The 20,277-nt window shown below is 26.6% G+C and overlaps 1 protein-coding gene across 1 annotated transcript in view; it reads right to left on the bottom strand.

Annotated features, from left to right (window-relative positions):
* Positions 1 to 20,277, bottom strand: part of LOC136079857 (uncharacterized) — a 142,082-nt gene that overhangs the window by 106,570 nt on the left and 15,235 nt on the right. Inside the window, exons 2-3 of the mRNA XM_065796512.1 lie at positions 6,861 to 6,992; positions 4,650 to 4,727 (exon numbers count right to left, since the gene is read on the bottom strand). Of these exons, the coding sequence (XP_065652584.1) occupies positions 4,650 to 4,727; positions 6,861 to 6,966 (184 nt within the window). The 5' untranslated portion in view covers positions 6,967 to 6,992. The remainder of the gene's footprint in view (positions 1 to 4,649; positions 4,728 to 6,860; positions 6,993 to 20,277) is intronic.

A 20,277-nucleotide genomic window follows, 5' to 3' on the forward strand; every position in this document is an offset into this window, starting at 1 on the left:
ACTATTTTAATTATTATACCTGATGACGCTGATCGCGATAGATCAGCGAAATATCGAAATAATTATATATTATTAAAATATATATATATGTATTTAAAAAAAAGTTTATACGCAGCCGTATTTATTGAACTCTACCCATATTTAAACGTATAACAAAAAAATGACTTTCAATGTATATATATACATATATATATATATATATATATATATATATATATATATATATATATATATATATATATATATATATATATATATATATATATATATATGTATATATACATATATATATATATATATAATATATATATATATATATATATATATATATATATATATATATATATATATATATATATATATATATATAAATTTATATAATATATATGTTACTGTTACCCGCAGTACCAGGAATTAGCTAAATTAGTACCAGGAATTAGCTGGCTACAAACCTGACTAACAACTATAAATAAAAATAACTATACTAATCTGCTCCATATATCTCTAAGCTAACTAATAAATTACTCACATACACAGCTTTCGTAATATATTTCTTAATATTATGTATATTTTTGTATCAATTTTAATTCTTATTTTTGTTTTATTATTTTTTAATACACAAATAATACACATTAACACATAAAAAATATTTTAAACAACATTAAACATATAACTATTTCACAATTATTAGCCGACTAAAAATAAATTAATAATATTATTAACCTAACTACTAATCAATTTCCGTCCCATAACGATCTAAAATACAAATATAAACCGTAACGTCCACTAAACAAATCAAAATTAAACTTTTACTTCTTGCCTGATGATTGTGATAACACATGAAACTCAGAGTTGCAATATTAAATTATATTATAAACATTAGCATTTAGCTAATTCCTGGTACTGCAAGTTACAGTAACATGTATATTATATAGCTCTAGTTTATCTATGGAGCACTCTTTCAAGTATACAATATTATACATGATAATAAAAAGGTATTTTCTTTATTCATATATATACACTTACGTATAAATTTATATATATATATATATATATATATATATATATATATATATATATATATATATATATATATATATATATATGTCGAGCATACATACATGCACCCATACATACATCATACGTACATTCATACATATATATACAAGTACATGCATACATGCATATATACATATACATATGCATATATACAAGTACATGCATTCATACATATATACACAAGTACATACATACATACATACATACATACATACATACATACATACATACATACATACATACATACATACATACATACATACATACATACATACATACATACATACATACATACATACATACATACATACATACATACATACATACATACATACATACATACATACATACATACATACATACATACATACATACATACATACATACATACATACATACATACATACATACATACATACATAGCATACATACATACATACATACATACATACATACATACATACATACATACATACATACATACATACATACATACATACATACATACATACATACATACATACATACATACATACATACATACATACATACATACATACATACATACATACATACATACATACACATATACATACATACGCCGCATAGAAAAGGAGGCGTTGACCTTGATAAACTAAACAGCTTTTATATTTTTTAGAATTATTTTTTAAAATATGTTTTAATCTTGGGTATACTTTTAATTTTGTGTTTTAATTAAGTTACACTGGTTGGCCTGTTATTTTTTCTAAATATTTATTTTTTGTCTCAAATCCCTACAAGTTCTGTTATTGCTAAAATACCCTTATAGCATAATAAATGTCTTTTAAACGTTCAAATGATGTTTAGAAAGTCTTTTATACGTTTAAAAGACGTCTTTTTTAGACTAATTTTGTACAAATGCACTTGAACGGAAGTCTTGTTTAAGTCTTTTTACGACTATGGAACGTCCTAAAAGAACGGCTTTGAGCGTCTTATCTAGAATCAGTTTAGAACGCGTCCCAGTGAGACGTTGCGTTTGAACGTTCATTGTACGTTTCGTCTACGTTCCTGCGTTTGCTGGATACTACAATAGAATAACTTTAATAGGTAGAAAGTTTTGCGTTATAATTAACAGTACTAGCTCTGTCTGGGTTGATGTTTTTAGAGGTTTTCCACAAGTTTCAGTTCTCGGCCCTTTTTATTCTCTTCACAAACGATCTTGCCCAGTTTACTGAGACTTCTGGAATTATTGCCAACGACAGTAAAACTTTTTTCTTAAACTTTATTGCAGACTAATTTCGTTGATCGGCAGGATCGTCTGCGCTTAGTATAGGAGTGGTCGAATATTTGGTTACTTAAAATAAACATTTCAAAATACTGGGTTATCCAGTATTATGAAAACAATTTTATGTACAGTTGCTTTTTTCAAAATAACCAAGTTATAAAAGAAAGCCTAAAGTGATCGACTAAAGAGCGTGATTTCGGAGTCATTTTTACTTCTAACCTAAAGTGGAGCATATATATTCAATTAATTGTCTCCAAAACTGTACAAATTCTTGGTAGGCTATAAAATACACTCACCATAATTAATGAAAAAATAGATCTCAAACTATATAAATTGTTTATGTGACCCCACCTTGAACATGCAGTGTCTGTTTGAACTCCGTATTTAAAAAATGACGTAGCTTTGTTTGAATCTGTGTAATGTAAAGCAACAAAATGGACATCTAGCTTGAGACCTCTTCACTTCAACGAAAGACTAAAAAGAATAAATCTGTCATCACTTCAGTTTCGGCTCTTCACTTCAACGAAAGACTAAAAAGAATAAATCTGTCATCACTTCAGTTTCGGCGCCTACTCTTATTTAAAAATTTAAACTAATACATCGATTTGATATAATTATTGATATATATTAGCCAAAACTAATTACGTGGTCACCATCTTTAAATAAACTGTTTCAAACAGTTTTCCAAGACACAACCAACTACATAATAGATCAGCAAAATACTGGAACAAATTACCCGAACAAATAACTTTCTACGCAACTGTACTTCCTTTTAAAATGAGACAAGATCACTGGTTGGGGATAAAATTCGCCACGAATATTCATAAAACTGGATGCTTATAGTTAGTTGTTTTCCCTGCTAGCTGTATGTATATATTGTATGCATATTTTACGGCTGCAACTATAATAATGATAAATATATAAAAGAATGTTGAACTATATTTCTTTCATAATACTATTGGGCGAACTTCATTTATTGACAAACCAAGGCTTCCGTTGACTTGATGTAAAATGACAGGTCCTGTTTAAAAAAAAAAAAAAAAAAAAGCTATGATCCGCTGCATTTTTATTATTACAGCGTATTACCTCATGTGTAGTAATACACTCAAACATATATATGTAGTAATTCAGCTGTATTATTATATATGTAGTTATACACTTCCATCATATTGCTTTCCTGAATCATATAACTTGCAATCTTTAAAATTGTCAGTCAACCGTTATCTTGCAAACTTCATGTTTTTTCTTTCAGTAACTTCCAACTTTTATTGTGGTTGCTTGCAGCCTTGTTGGAAGCAAAGGTATATAAGGGATATAAGTTTTATTTAAAATATTTTGAGAAAACTAAAAAAAATTTAAATAAATTGAAATAAATAACATGAGTTTCATTTCAAACTGATTATAAATAACTGATTATAAATAAGGATTTAAAATGTCAGGAAAATCATGAGATTTTATCGTTAAAACGAATTTGAAATAAATAAAGATTCTTTTGTGGAATTGCGTACCGCAAAAGTTTTTTTTCCCTAAAGTTAATTTTTTTCAAATAATTTGAAAGGTTTATCAAAAAACAAAATTGAGCGAAAAGAAATTTTTTGATTTATATTAAAGTTTCAACTGCTCTATTTCCAATATCTCATTATAAACCTATATAAAATAAGAACGAGTGTTGGAAAATTTGGAAAAACATAATTCTAATTTATTTGATTCAACATTTTTAACAATACGCATTCATATTGCACGTTTAGTATGTACTTGTTTTAATTTTTAACTTTCATCTAGTTATATTTTAAACTTAATATTATAATATATATATATATATATATATATATATATATATATATATATATATATATATATATATATATATATATATATATATATATATATAAACATATATACAATACCATATTATCGCTCTGACACAGTTCATCGAACACTTTCTTGATAGTATTTGCATATAAAAATGAATATATATATATATATATATATATATATATATATATATATATATATATATATATATATATATATTTACTTATTCATTTATTAAAACAAAGCATATTATAAAGTTAACAGATATTGTTAGGTACTCCATATGAAATATTGAAAGTTATAAAATGAATGCAAATATAAATTGAAAACAATTAAACCACTAAGTTACTAACTACACAACTTTAATGCTATTTTTGTCAAGTAACAATTGAGTAAAAGCAATACAGCATAAACATCAAAAATATAAAAACATATGTTTATTTAACTAATAAAAAAAGTATAAAATGATATTAATTTGATTTAACTTAACATTTACAATAACAAAATTTACTAAATGGTTCATCAATTATTGTGGTAACATCAACTTTCTTTTTATTAACCATAATGCTTTCTTTGTCCTGGATTTTTTCTAAATAAAAACAAAGAAACATAATCAATTTAGAAAACAACAAACCTTTCGGGTTTTTAAAGATGTAGAATAATATATAAGGCTTTTCACATGTACTTTGATCATCATAAGCTCTCATTAATCAAAACAAGGTGTAAGACTAATTAATTATTTTATTTGGCAAAAAAAGTATGATATAAAAATCGACATAATGTCCAAAGTTTGCTTTCAATGAGATATAAAAAAAAAACTGTCGTATAGAACTTTTGTGCATATATTATTGTTTTGTAAATAATAATTTCCAGATGCCCTTGGAATTATTCAAAAAAAAGTTTTAGCAAACATAGTCACAAAAATATAAAAAAAAGTATTCCTAATAATCAAGTATTCTTTATTAAGTATAATTTGGTTACATATATATATATATATATATATATATATATATATATATATATATATATATATATATATATATATATATATATATATACATATATATATATATATATATATATATATATATACATATATATATATATATATATATATATATATATATATATATATATATATATATATATATATATATATATATATATATATATATATATATATATATATATATATATACAGTTTATCAAAATATTGTTTAAAATTACATATCAGTAATGTAACTCAGTTTTACGTATCAATAATATCCGCTACACTGTCCCTTAATCTTAATTACTTCAGCAAATATTGCGGGCATAGAATAACGAGATTTTTACAAACATCAACAGTTATGTCTGTGCATCACACATGCGTAATGATGGCACGAAGATCATTTAAATTTGATGGTTTCTCTTTATCAATCTTTAGTTCCATTACATATCACAAGGTTCAGATGGGTTAAGGTCTGGGCTCTGCCCCAGTCAAGGACCTAGAACCTCAACTCCATGATTCCGAACCCAGTTTTTCACTAAAGCTGCTTGATGGCAGGGAGCATCGTCATGCATAAACAGTTTGCGGTTGTGAATCAGTATAACTGTCAAAACCTTTTTATTTAGTATGGTCATATATTTCTGTGCATTCATAGTGGTATTTTGTGGAAGAAAGTGTAGGGAGCCTTGGCCAGACGCTGAGAAGCTGCCTTATACCATAAAGTATGCTGCCTGTTTAACAGTTTGTAATCAAAACCTTGAATCAAATCTTTTATTGGCAAGGCGGCGAACATATCTTGGTGCTGCAGAAAACAACTTTGTGTAACTTACGTTACTAAACAATACTTCATTCCACATTTCACTTGTGTAATGTTTGAACTTCCTGCAAAAAAATAATTTTTCACAAACGCTCTTTGATAACAGCGGTTTTTGTCCAGGTCAGTACGCTTTTTGATTAAAAGTGTCACTTAAGCGTCGTTGAATGGTTTTTGCACTAACTCTGTGTGGCAGTTGACTGGCTGTGGCAATGAATGATATCATTTGATTCTTCAACACATGTCGTTTAATTACTCGATTTGTAGCAGGAGTTGTAACTTTATGGTGTCCGGTTCGACGTTTTGATTTCACATCACCTGTCTCTTTCCAACATTTCATTTTCAATAACATAACTTGCTGGGAAACATTAAGATTTTGTGCCGCACCTGCTTGTGTTAAACCCGAGTTAACTAATCTGACCACGTTTTTTAGTCAAAATTCCATTTTTGGTATGAAATTATTGATCTAAAGTGAACAAAGAACACAACATAAACGAAGAAGAAATAAAATTTCTTCTTCGTTTCATTTTTTTAAATAAAAGATTATCTCAATAAGTTCAACCAATAAAATAACCCATATACTTCAGCTTTTTGGTTCGTTTCTCGGCTATCAACAAGTTTAAAACAGCGACATGACGCAAAATGCAGTTATATTTGAGCATACAACAGACTTTTGGCCACAACTGTGTATATATATATTTATATAAATATCTATATATATATATATATATATATATATATATACATATATATATATATATATATATATATATATATATATATATATATATATATATATATATATATATATATATATATATATATATATATATATATGTACATATATATATATATATATATATATATATATATATATATATATATATACATATATATATATAGTAAACTTCAATATCTACCTCTTGAACTTTGGTGTTTGTGCTTGTTTCTTATTTTTCCATCAACACATGATAATACTATTACGCAGAAAATAATCTTACACTGATTTTTGAAAATAAACTTCATTGCATTGACTTTGTAAAAACAGAGTTCTAAAGAAAATTTAAAAATATGTATTTGAAATATTGAAAAAATACAAAAGTTGGAGCAAACATTAAATTTTAATTGAAAAGTTGCATAATAATTTTTATCTGATATTTTGTAAATTTAAACATGAGGAAGCTTTATTTTAGCTATAAAGATAAACTATTAATATAATCTGCTGTCATAAATTTAGAAAAACTAAAAACCAAAAACTTTCATTAAAACTTTTTTAAACTTTAGTTAAACACCATTAAACTAGTTCCTGTCCAAACATGCCCCTCTGTCCATTTTATCTACACTCCACTGAATCTATGGTTAGATAATATTAAATGTTTTTAAAAATTGTTTTACTTACTTGCAATCCATTTCCGAACTTACTGCAATGCACTTCCGAAACAAAAGATTTAAAAAAAAGATTGCTATATTGGGTAATAAGTTGTGTGTTTATTTTTGCACATATAATCACTTAAAACAAGCTGGCTGTATGTACATTTTTTTATCTAGTGACTTCAGTTGTTTATTTTATATGTTGTTTTTTATCATTACTGCTGATTATTTTAAAATTTTGTTGTTCTTGAGACAAGGACTAGCAGACACACACACACTAATGGATAGACACACACTAATAGATAAACATTAGCTTATAAAAAAAGAAATACGTGAGGTAAAGATAAAGTATGCTGGTTTTTAATTTAGGATATAAGGTGACGTACAAAATTTTATAAAAGGTGTGTAATGGTATACTTTCTTTATTAGCATCATGTACAAAGTTTAAACCTACTATAATCCTGGAAACATACCAGGCTCAATTTGTTTCTTGACACCGTAGCTTTTTTTCTCAAATTTATTTTTTTGCGTTTAAGTATTAAGAGAAGAGAGTAAAAACATTAAAAAAAAACTAATTTAAATGGCGCTATGAGTCTTGAAGAGCATCTACATTTTATAAAACAAGTTTTATAAATCAAAACATTTACCAAATAAGTACGAAGCAAATTATGCGTCAATACACTAAAACACTAAAACATAGTCTAATTTAATGACTTTTTTGTTTATTTAAACATAAATTTCTTTTACTTAAGTATTTTGGTTTAGGAGTACTTTTTACTTTTACTTCGTTACTTTATAAGTGAGGAATCGTCCGTAAAGTACGTATGCTTGCAGAGGGAGAGGGAACCTACAAATGGCGTATATGGGATTGGTGGTAAGGGGTCAAGTATTAAAGTAAGGAGACACAAAATTTTAAAAAATGTCCTAAAATGTAAGATTGGTAAGGTAAAAGTGTAGTTATGTTTAGCAAAGGGTACTCAAAAAAACGTTTAGCAAAAAAGGGAGGAGGGGGAAAAGAAAGGTCATAATAAAAGTATACGTATTTTATGGAAGACCCTTTAGTATTTAAGCATTTTACAGACTCTTGAAAAAGTTTAGAATCAGTCAAGTATTTTTTTGGTAAATTCAAAATTTATTGAAAATGGCCTTCACAAATGGCATACACAAATCTAAGATTTAATTTATGTTATGTACCTACACATGTAAGTGTAAAACATAAATGTCATTTTTGTATGTCATTTTCAATTAATTATATAATTACAAAAATACCAAACTGATTCTAAGCTTTTGCTTGAGATTATACCTAAGTTTTTTCAAAAAGTAACAATCCCAACCCTGACTTTTTATGGTGAGGGCTCTCGTTTACTCAAAAACGTTGCAACTTTTCTCTAATTATAAAAAATGCGCTATTTTTATTGGTTTTAATAATTTTAATAATTTTGTTTTTCATAATTTTTACATTAATTTTCTCAGTATTTTGAGACCGAGATTACGAGAGAAACGAGATCTGAAAATATAGAGGAAACTCTTATGAAAAGGGTGTTTTAAAACAATTTCCTCAAATCTATTCTTAATTTAATAATAACTAAAAAATTTAAAATAATAAAAAATAAAAAATCAATTTAAAGATGGCCTAAAATAAATATTTCTTGACTGTAAAATCTCAAGTTCTTGAGTGCTATTTTTTAATGAGTACCAGGCGTGTGGAGTTTGAAAAAAAGCACCGATTACGACTTCGACTCCAATTGTTAAAATTTTCAGAGTACGACTCAGACTCCGACTCTAACTCCGACACCGAAAGCAAAATTTTTTAAAAGTTCTTTGAACTCTTTTAAAAATATTACGATACAAGTGAAAAATTTTTTTTTTGCCAAATATATTAAAAGTTTTTTGTCCAAGAAGTTTTACTATTGAAGTCGGAGTCGCGATTTTGCTTAGCGACTTTGACTCCGACTCCGCTAAAAATGTCGTAACTCCGACAACGACTCCGAAGGGCTATGGAGTCGGATTCGGAAAGAACTTTGCTGAACTAAGAACTTTGCTGGAATTATTTTAACTATTGTAAAGATTATAAAACAATAGAATATTCCTCAAGGATATTGAAGGAAAAGAACTACAACTACCCGCATACATTTTTTTGTTCACTTTTACTTGTTAAGTGCTCAACATAAAAATTTTGATTTAAGGAGAAAGACCCCTCAAAAAATTATTTTTTAAAGCAAAGTATTTACAAAGTTGATATATGTTTTAAATAAAACTGTATTAAAAACCAAAAAGTTGTATAATAAAATATAGCATCATGTTGCCATGGTAACCTGGTAACTAAGGAAAAAAGGGAAATTAGTTCCTTCACCCTTGCAAAAATTACAATCGATCAGAAAGTCATTAATGGCTATGTTTTCCCAGTTTATTGATGAAAAATAGATCTATGCTATAAACAGGCAGTTTTTGTTTACAACTTTTCTGTCATTTAAATCACAAAAATTGTTAACGTTTTCTAAATTTTTTTCTGTTTAAAAAACGTTTTAAAAAAGTTGTCTGCTTATTGTATACATCTTTATAAGAGGAACATTTCTTGAAAATTTGATATAAGTTGGTCAAATGGTTATTAAGGTACTTCCGCCGGGAGGTTAAAAACCGGCGTTCTGAGAAAAATGATAATTAAGAGAAAATTAAGATAAAAAACGTTATAAACTAACAGTAATAAAAGAAATATAAGAGAAAAAAGCATATTACTATTAGTTTTTAATCATAAACACCAGCCCCATACAAACTTTCTTCTTTCTGTTCAAATTTATCAGGTTCTTTATGTTTGCGGCCTCTTAAAATCATTCTTCGTTTCTTGATCTTGTCTTTGTTTTTATATACTGACATGTTGACTCTTCTCTGGTTCAAGTAATTGCATACAGAAATAATATGCTGTCCTGGTATCATAATAAGTGTTTGAAGTCTAAGGATACAAGACTTTAATCTTATATTAAAGATTCCAATAGCATCGAAGCACCACGAATGCAGCTTCATATTAAATTGGATTCAAATCTTTCGCAAGATTTTTCATTCTCGCTTAACAATAACAGAGATGGTAGCAAACATTCAGGACAGGCAAGTTTCATAAATATGGAGGCAAGAATTTCCATGTCAATAAATCTGAACCTACTAACATAGTCGGAGTTTCTTCTTTGTACCATTACATTGGCTTAACTTTTCTTTTTGGTGCACTTTCATATACATATTGATTTTCAGTATTTACATAGTTTGTTATAATTACATCATTACAATTGACACTATTTAAACCAATATTCACAGTTTTTTCTTGCTTCCCATAAAAATTCCATAAAAAGAACGTTTACGTTTTGTAAAACGTTTAGTAGAATACTTTACTCTATCAGTAACACTTTCATCGCAATTTGCTATTTTAGATTTGTTCATTTTTACTCAATTACAGATTTTTAGCTTGAAAAGATGAATAAAAATAAGGGATTTTCAAACATGAGATTTTGAAATATGACTTGTAGCATTTCTAACAAAACTGAAAAAAAAAATGCAAAAGAGGGGTCGAGAATATGTTTTATTGAAAATTTTCCTGTAACCAGGGACGTTGCTATGGAAAAATTACACATAGATGACCACACAAAAATGTAATTTAGTTAACAAAAAGTTCTGCTTTTTAAAAACTGTTTCACCATTCAATTTCTTAATAATTTCACTTTCATATAAGCAAAAAAAAAGAAAACATAAAGTTCCTAAATTTTGACGGACTTTCCCCCTTAAAAAAACCTAGGTTTTTTAGGAAGTTTATGCATTGAAACACTTTTTAAAAGTTCTATCTCTTTTTGTGTATAATCATGTCCAAAATAAGTACGTTTTTTTATTTAATTTATATTAATTTGAAGCAAACCGGCTGAACAAAATCATAAAAAAGTTCATAAAAAGATTTTATAAAAGTCTTATGTTCTATTCTAAACAAAAAAAACTTAATATGAATCATATTGAGGGCGGATTCATAAGGGAACCGATAGGAGCAACTGCGTTTCATCCTCCCCCCCCTGCCCATCCATCCACCACCACCACTCGACTATTCATGTATTGAAAAGAACTTTTTGTAAATTTATATTTAAATAAAACATAAGTAAATAGGGAGGTTATTTAAAAGTGATAAATTTTTAATAATTTTGCGTTTTGTTAAAAAAATCGGATGTGGGGATATCACCATATGACGTATTTTCAAAGTTTCATAGACCTATACAAGGTATTACTATAATTTTAAAAAAACTAAATAAAAAATTGTTATGATTCAAACCTAAAAAATTATCCTGTGTCTTTTATAGTTTGAATCCACCGAACTAAACCCCCTAGCATCACCAACATCTTTCTTCCTGGATGGCCTGAATCAACCGGTTCAAAAAAAGTTTATGATCTGGATCCACCCCTGAATCATACTATAACTAGAACTTAAATGATTTTTAACCATTTTGAAGAATATAGATTCAACATCACTAAATACCTAACATTTGCACATAGCATTAATATGGCTCAGTTTAATATTGTTTTCGGTTATTGGAAAAAGTTTGGTCCTTTTTAAAAACTTTATTAGTATTATGATTTTTTTTTTTTATTTGCTGTTAATAACTTTATGGACGAAATAAGAAAAATTAGTAAAATATTTATATTTAGTTAAAACAATTTATATTATATATTTTTATATTTATATTTTCATTGGAGATATTTTTAAATATCTGCTTATCTTTTTTTTTTATCTTTCGTGAAAATGAAAACTTCAAATTTTAACTCAACAGTTTTTCGTAGATTGATCAGCTGGTAGTATATACATGAACACTTTTTAGATAAATTACTTTGTTTTGCTTGATGAAACATCAATGATACCTAAGCACCCGTTAAATACAATAAATAGGTTGTTACATATATACATATATACAAATACAATAAATGTTTGCAAAAAAAACCTTTTATTTTTAGGAAAAATTATTTTTTATTTGGTAATGAAAATAGACAAATACTGCTTATTGTAAAAAGTCTCTTTTTGAATAAAAGTTTCAGTCACTAAAAAACAAATAACTCCATAATGGGAAAGAAGAATTTTCTAAATGGCTATTAAGACTTGGAAGTGAAACCTGTCAAGGAAAAAGATCCTTTTAAGAGATGCACTAAAATATGGCATGCGGGCATTATCAAAGAAAATGAACCTAATGCTAACAAATTTTTAGAATCTCTAAACAGGGTTTTCGATAAGAAATACTCTAAACTTTTGATTTCAATACCCACTAATGTGTATTCATTTTCAATCAATAAAGAAGCATTTGACTATTAGCAAGGAAAACTCAATGTTTATTTTAGTGCTAATATATTTGTATATGATGACCTCATTGGAAGAAATAATTTTCATGATAAGTTTTTGGACAGTTTAACTCCTTCAGATACGTCTCCTTGTTGTTTTAATTTTGAAAACTGGTTTTGTAATCAGAAATTTGGGTTAAAAAGCAAAGTTGTGCAAAGGCGTAGAATAAAAGTTTGTGCTTTTCAAAAAAAATATATTGATGCAGAGATTTTTACAGGTTATTCTTGCGGTAAACAGCTATTTATTCCTCGAATTCAGTGGCTCCATCAAATTACAATTTAACAGCATAATGATGTAGGATAAATGAAAAATGTTAAAAAACATTGTGATATATTCTTACTTTTTTTATATATGTCTTAAAGAAATAACATAAATTTTCAACGATTACTAATGTCTAAACAAGTGTAGTTTGTTATACAAAACTTATTTTTTTAATATGTCTTTAAGTATTATAAACTAGTTTAACAAATGGTATGCCTGCTTGAGAACAAGGTTGTTTAATAGTTTGTTTTTATAATTGATAATCATTTATTGCAAGTTTACTGTTAGTTCATAAGTATTGCAAAAATTATATTGAATTTCTGAATGTTCTCAGTTATAGTTTCGCTAAAAAAAATAGCTTTTTTTTATAAGACGCAAAAGTCATACAAAATAAAAAAATATTTCAACATCCGTCCCCTTCCTCCTTAACCCCACCGAAAATTCCTGAATCTATCGCTAATGTTTATATGGAGTTGTTTTTATATTTTAATAGTGGTGTTACTTGGCAACACATAGGGAAAAATTTTATTCATGTCAGTCAAGCGCTGTCACTAAATTTAATGCCAAGTGGTTTAAATGTCTGTTAATTTTTTTTTTGATTTTATAGACACTTTAGAACTAAATATAACCCTTTTAATAGCATCTAAATATTAATACCACATTTGGTTACGTTACATCATTTTTATCAAAGTTACAAATTTTAATTTCTTTAGTATAGCCCCTCAATTATTGTAATCAATTTTAGGTGTGTGTTATAATTTTATATTTTGATTGAATTACAACATTACACAAATCTACTTTTTCCTACACACTTCTTTTTCCTATACACTTACTTTTTATTTCTTAAATTGCTTTAATATATTTTATGATATCGCGACTAATAAATTATTAAAATATTACTTTAAAAAATATTTTTAAAGAAATATTATACTTTTTATATAAGTTACTACATTAACTTTCAAGAAACTTTTAGTTTTAATTCTTACGTAACTTATTATAATAGTCTTAACTTTTAAGTAACTTAATATTATAGTCCTATATTAAATGGTCTTACTTTTTATTATATAAATTTAAACAGTTTCTGGCTAAATTTTTTTTTTTTTTATTAGATTGTTACATGGTTGATTTGTTTTCCGTTAAAACATGATATTGATTTATTAAGTGAGGAGTGTTTGCAAAAACTGGCTGACTTTGTACATTCCAACATTGATCAATGAAGGCACTCAAAAGTATTTAAAGGGCTATGCAAAAATGAACTTCATGCAGAATTCAGAGGTCCTTTTTTTATTTGTCTGGCTGTCATTCTTGTTCAGCTAAGTCTTGACACTTGACAAAAATTCAATAGCATTGAGATTCTCTTGAATTCCAAGTGGGGCTTTGTTTCACTGTTTGACCAAAAAAACTGCTATATAAAGCCAAATTTATGATAATTTTGGATTCAGAAGCACTCAAGTTAAACTAAGTCTTAACGGAAGGAATTTTACTGTTTAAAATACCATTTTTTTCATTTTCACATTTGTTTGGATTGAAACCTAATATTTTTACTGCCTTTGTGTCAACCATGACCCCAGTGCTTTTTCCTGTGATATTACTTTCTAATTGCCTTTCAATACATAAAACAGTGCTTTATGTTGTGTAACGATCTTTTATATTAAATTGATAGTTACACAACATAAAGCACTGTTTTATATATTGAAAGGCAATTAGAAAGTAATATCACAAGAAAAACAAAAACAAGTTAAATACAAGAAGTATTGACCCCTTCCTTCTTCAAGTCAGCACTTATAGTCGCCAATTTACAGAGATCTATATATATATATATATATATGTATATATATATATATATATATATATATATATATATATATATATATATATATATATATATATATATATATATATATATATATATATATAATCCTGCTGCTAGTTGTTTAATATAATAGAATAGTTTAATTAAAAGTTATTTTTCTAAATTAAATTAAGTTCTCTTTGCTGTGAACTTTCATAATAAAAAACATAAAACCAAATAATAACTTCTTCTGATAACGTTTTATGATAAACTTCAAATACTGATTGTAAGCATTAAATTAAAAATTGATAATATAGCTAGTTTCAAATAACATTTAACTAATTTTAAATAATGATTTTCACATCATGATGAAATTAGATGACTCCCGCTAATCTTATTTTTTTAACGAAACAAAGAAATTTTAAGATTTATAATACTTTTAAATAAAAGATAAACTGCGGTATTAAACTTGTAATTAACATGATATAAAAGCTCTTATATAAATAAATAAAGTGAGAACAGAATTTAATCGTACAAAGTAATTTTTCAATAAATTAACATCATGGAATAAAATACTTTAGCAAGCAGTAATTATAAAGAACTTTTTTTTCTGTATTTATTTATTTGATAAATAAGCTTCAAAAAAGTTGTAAAATTTGTCTTTATGCTTTTGAATTACCTGGTTAAGAATTTGAAACAAAAGAAGGGAATAAAAACACTTGCACATAAAATAATTGTACAAGAAAAACTTTATAGGTTAAAGCTAAGAAAAAATACCAGTTATAATAAAATAACTGAGAAACAGTTTCGAGTTTTTATATTTTTTTAATATTCTTTAATATTTAGTTAGTCCTCCGTTTGCTTTAATTACATTTAACAAGCGTTTTGACATTGATTCTACCAGGTATCTGACTCAACTATTGTCAATATTAGACAATGATTTAACAACATGTTTCTATAAAAAAAAATTTTTTCGTAAATGCACTATATCAATTTTTTTGTCTGATAAAGTACATAAATTCTCTATTGGATTTAAATCTGGGCTCTTTGAAGACCATTCTAAAATATTTATGCCATTTTTATCAAAAAAGGTTTAGTTTTTTGTTGTATGTTTTGGATCATTGTCTTGTTGAAACAATAAACTGTTTCCCGATCTAAGACTTTTAGCATAAGGTTTTAAATTTTGTTTCAATATACTGTTATACAGTATATTGAAACAAAGCATATCAGCATTCATAGTTTTATCAATAAATTCTAGTTTACCAACACCATTTCATGCCATACAACCCCATAACATTACACCTTTACCACCATGTTTAATTGTTCCTCTTGTGCAACTCAAATTAAATGCTTCACCCCTCTTTTGCCAAACTCCCTGTGCATCATCAGATTTTTTTAAATTAAATTGGGATTCATCAGACCAAATTACTTTTTTCCAAAATGATGCTGGCATTAAATAATACTTATTTACAAAACTCATTCTTCTCTTCATTTGATTTTTTGTTAAAAACGGTTTTTTCCGAGCTATACATCCACTAAACCCTGCTTTATGAATGCGATTTCTAATTGATGTTAGTGAAATTGTATTTCCTGTTAAATTTGTTAGATGATTTGGTAAATTTTTTTTGCTTTACATTTTTTTGCACTTTCAAACTGATTTTTTTTAATCATTCTTAAAACTTCTTTATCATCTTGTGAGGTTGTCTTCAGCTTTTGTCCTCGTTCGGTACGAATTTCAAACGTTTCATATTGTTTGTATTCATTTACAACGGCTCCAAGTGTTGTAAATGGAATACTTGTAAGTTTTTCGACTTTTCTATAAGTATTTCGTTGTTTAACCAAGTCTACAACAAGTTTCCGTTGAGTAGAATTTAAATAATTACCTTTGGGTGCTATAATGTTCGACGAACAGAGTTTTTAATGATTTTTTTTTATCAAAAATGTTATTAATTATTGAAAATAATATTCTAGAAATATAAATTCAAAAATAAAATTAATATTCAAAAAGAAAAAAAACCATAAACATTTATAACAAATAATAAAAGAGTTTTGTACAATTCATTGTTGAACATGAAAATTAGTACCTCTAATTAGTAAAAATATAGCAAACACATTTTGCTATATTTTTACTGATTAATTATAAATAAGAAATAGCCATAATAAATTTAAAAAAAATTGTTTCAGTTATTTTCGTTATTAATTAAGATAAAAGCAGGTTTTAGCAAAATAAAATGCAAAAATTACTTTCTCTAAAAACATATCATGTTGGGTCTCAAAAGAAGTGCAATTTTATTAAAATGTCAAAAAAATAGTCATTTTAGATTACTAGTTTTAATTTTATGGCTTAAAAACTATCGTTTTTTAACAAAAAGTAAAAAAGTACATATTTTCATAGTTTTTTTTAATATACTTATTTAATATGTGTTTCCATAAATCTTTTTCATTATTTTCGAAATTTTTATAAAATTTCATTTCTTTTGAGACTCAAGATAATATGTTTTTAAAGAACTTTATTTTAATGATTCTTTTGTATTTTAAAAACACTTATATATTGATTTGTTAACACGTTTATATGCATCTTATAATTTATGTATATTTCATGAACTGTAATATGTTATAATACGTATAAAACTTGTAATATGTACAAAATTTGTAATATGTATAAAACTTATATAACGCATATTTTAAGGAACCTTATACGTAAAACTTTATTGGAATTTTCACGAACATAGGAGCAGAGTCATAAGAGGCATTGTCTTCCACTTGCTCCTGTCAGAATATTAGGATTTAATTTTTAATTTTTACAAAAACATTGTAAAATGGTTGTTTATTGACGAAATATATCTAAATAAAAAAAATATAAAAAAAAGAAACGGGTTCCTAATATTTTTAAAATATTAGGGACCCGTCTGATGTTTAAGGGTTTTAAGCAACTCCTAAAAAATTTTTTTATTCAAATTTTTTTTAAATGTAGTATTATAGTAGTAATTTATAATACGGAACACCATTAAGGGGCTTAATTAGACATTTTCATGTATATATATATATATATATATATATATATATATATATATATATATATATATATATATATATTATATAAAGACGTTTATATTTCATTTGATTGGTCAAGACTTTGTTGCATGGAATTGAGTATAAATAAATGCAAACTTCTTAAAGTTTCTTGGATGTTACTTCGAATATGACATCCTCCTAACAAAGTTGGACAGAAAAGATAGTCTCATTCCTCTTGAAGCTATATCTTGCAAAAGAACATCGGGTATCCTAGTTAATAATAAATTCATATCGTCAGAACAGATTAGTCAAGCTACTCTTCAATCAAACGTTATACTTGGGATGCTGAAAAGTATTTTTTTCATGGAAGCCTAGTATGCTCGTCAAGCTTTATACAGCGTATGTGCGGCCGATATTGGAGTACAGTGCACCAGTTTGGAGCCCCTTTCAACAAAAAAACATTAAAAAATTAGAATCTGTTTAACGTAGGGCAACCAATCTTGTTTCGCAATCGTGCAAACGAGCTATAAATCACGTCTGGCAAATCTTGACCTAATCTCATTAGCTGAACGTAGATTAAGATGTGATCAAATTCAATTTTTAAAATTTTTAAAACTTCAACATAGTCAACTGGTATCAAAAATGTAGACGAATGACTTCTTTCACATGCGATGATCCTGCTGGTAGTCTTTGAAGTGCAAAGCATAAAATTGAACGAGAAGTTACTAAAAACAGTCAAAGGCAAAGCTTCTCCAAAAATTGATTAGTGCCAACATAGAATGCTTTGCCTGCTTTAATAGTTGCTGTTACTTCGGTAAACAAGTTTTAAAAATTATGAAAAATGTTCTCTTCCGAGTTGGTCTACTATATCCAGGTGTCTTTGAACATTTAGGTCAAAAAAGTCAAATTTCTGTTGTAGAATTATACTATAATATTAGAATGGAAGATAATGACAAAACAGCACTATCTTTGACTATTCATTCCAAAAAGTTCCATTTATACCAAACTTAAATGTGTCATTCAAGTTTTATAGTAAATATTTATAAAGTATTGTACAAGGACATTTACACAACTAATCATCTTCATCTGCAGTAGAAAATCTGATCTTATTAGCACCAAGTTTTGAAAGTTTGCAAGCAGAGCAAGTTGCGTTGGTATAACAAAAGAAAAAAATGAGACTGATGAAATTGCTAATGGAGGACAATTCATTAAGTCTTCTGGGTGACCAATAGAAGATTACAATTGAATGTCCTGATATCAAAGCAAAGAGGAGGTACTTATAAATTATTAATTACATATATATAAAATGAGAAAACATAAATTTTTTTCAATTATACCTAGGTCGATATATCAACTATTTCTTCAAGTGGTTAAAGATCTTTAAATAGTATTAACTTAATTTCTGCTGATATCTACTCTTTGGAAAGGAATGGAAAGTAAGGCAGCTGTAAAAAACAACATCTTTTGAAAAATGAATGACCAAGAGAAGTCTATGTTTTTATCCCTTAGAAAAGGTACTAATTAAATATATTTTTGTATTGAATATTGAGCATAGCGTTAAAAGTTTTTTTTAAAGTTTATCATTATTTTCCAGGTCAAATTCCTTGACGGTACTGATGACAAAACTATAAAAAATTTTGTCAAAGAATCATCTTGTTTCATTCTGGATTTAATAAATCATTTTGACCCCTAGTTGATTTTTTGATCGTATTTTTATGAATGGAGGAGGTGGTTTCAGGACGGTTAATGTAAATGTTTTTGATGTTACTGAAAATGCTACTTGAAAATTATACTTGGTGGTTTACAGCACTGCCAAATCCTTTTATTAGTTGAAGATATGCAAGTTTCAAACTTTAACTATACAGTAGTTTTAGAAAAACTCAAATTACCAGGTGTTAAATTTTAAATCGCTTTAAATTTTAAATACAGTTTTTGAATTTTTAAGTCATACAAGAAAAAAATGTGTCTTTTTGGTGTAAAGGAGACTAGAGGGAAAGGAGACTAGAGGGAAGTGTGTGGTGCACTTCAAACACTTGCAAAATGCATATTCTGATAAAAATACTGAGCAATTGTAGTCTTCTTAAATAAAAAAGGTTTGGTTTAAATGACACGATATAAAATCGTTGGCCTTTTTGGTCTACAGTAAACTATTCATTAAATTTTTTAGTGACATATTTTTGTAATTAATCCTTTCTACAATATATATTACATATTTATACAAAGTTATATTTAGAATTAATTTTTTTAACATAGTTCCTCTACACACAAGCTTAAAACAGTAAAATACCTCCAACAAAGTTATACTGTTATAAAAAATTATGATTTCTTTGCTTTAGCTTAAGATACAATATACTAGAACTATAGCTGAAGTAATTAAATTATCAAGGTTAGTCTTTTATTATCAAGATATATCCCAGCAGGCACAATACGTAAAAAAGACGTTTTATTTTTATCTTAAACATGTCTTGTCTAGCGCAGATGCGAAAAAAACATATTTTAAACGTCTTTTGAAGTCAGTATATTATGTCATCTTTAAACTACG

This window comes from Hydra vulgaris, chromosome 04 (assembly GCF_038396675.1).
Source record: "Hydra vulgaris chromosome 04, alternate assembly HydraT2T_AEP".
Taxonomy (NCBI): Eukaryota; Metazoa; Cnidaria; class Hydrozoa; order Anthoathecata; family Hydridae; genus Hydra; species Hydra vulgaris.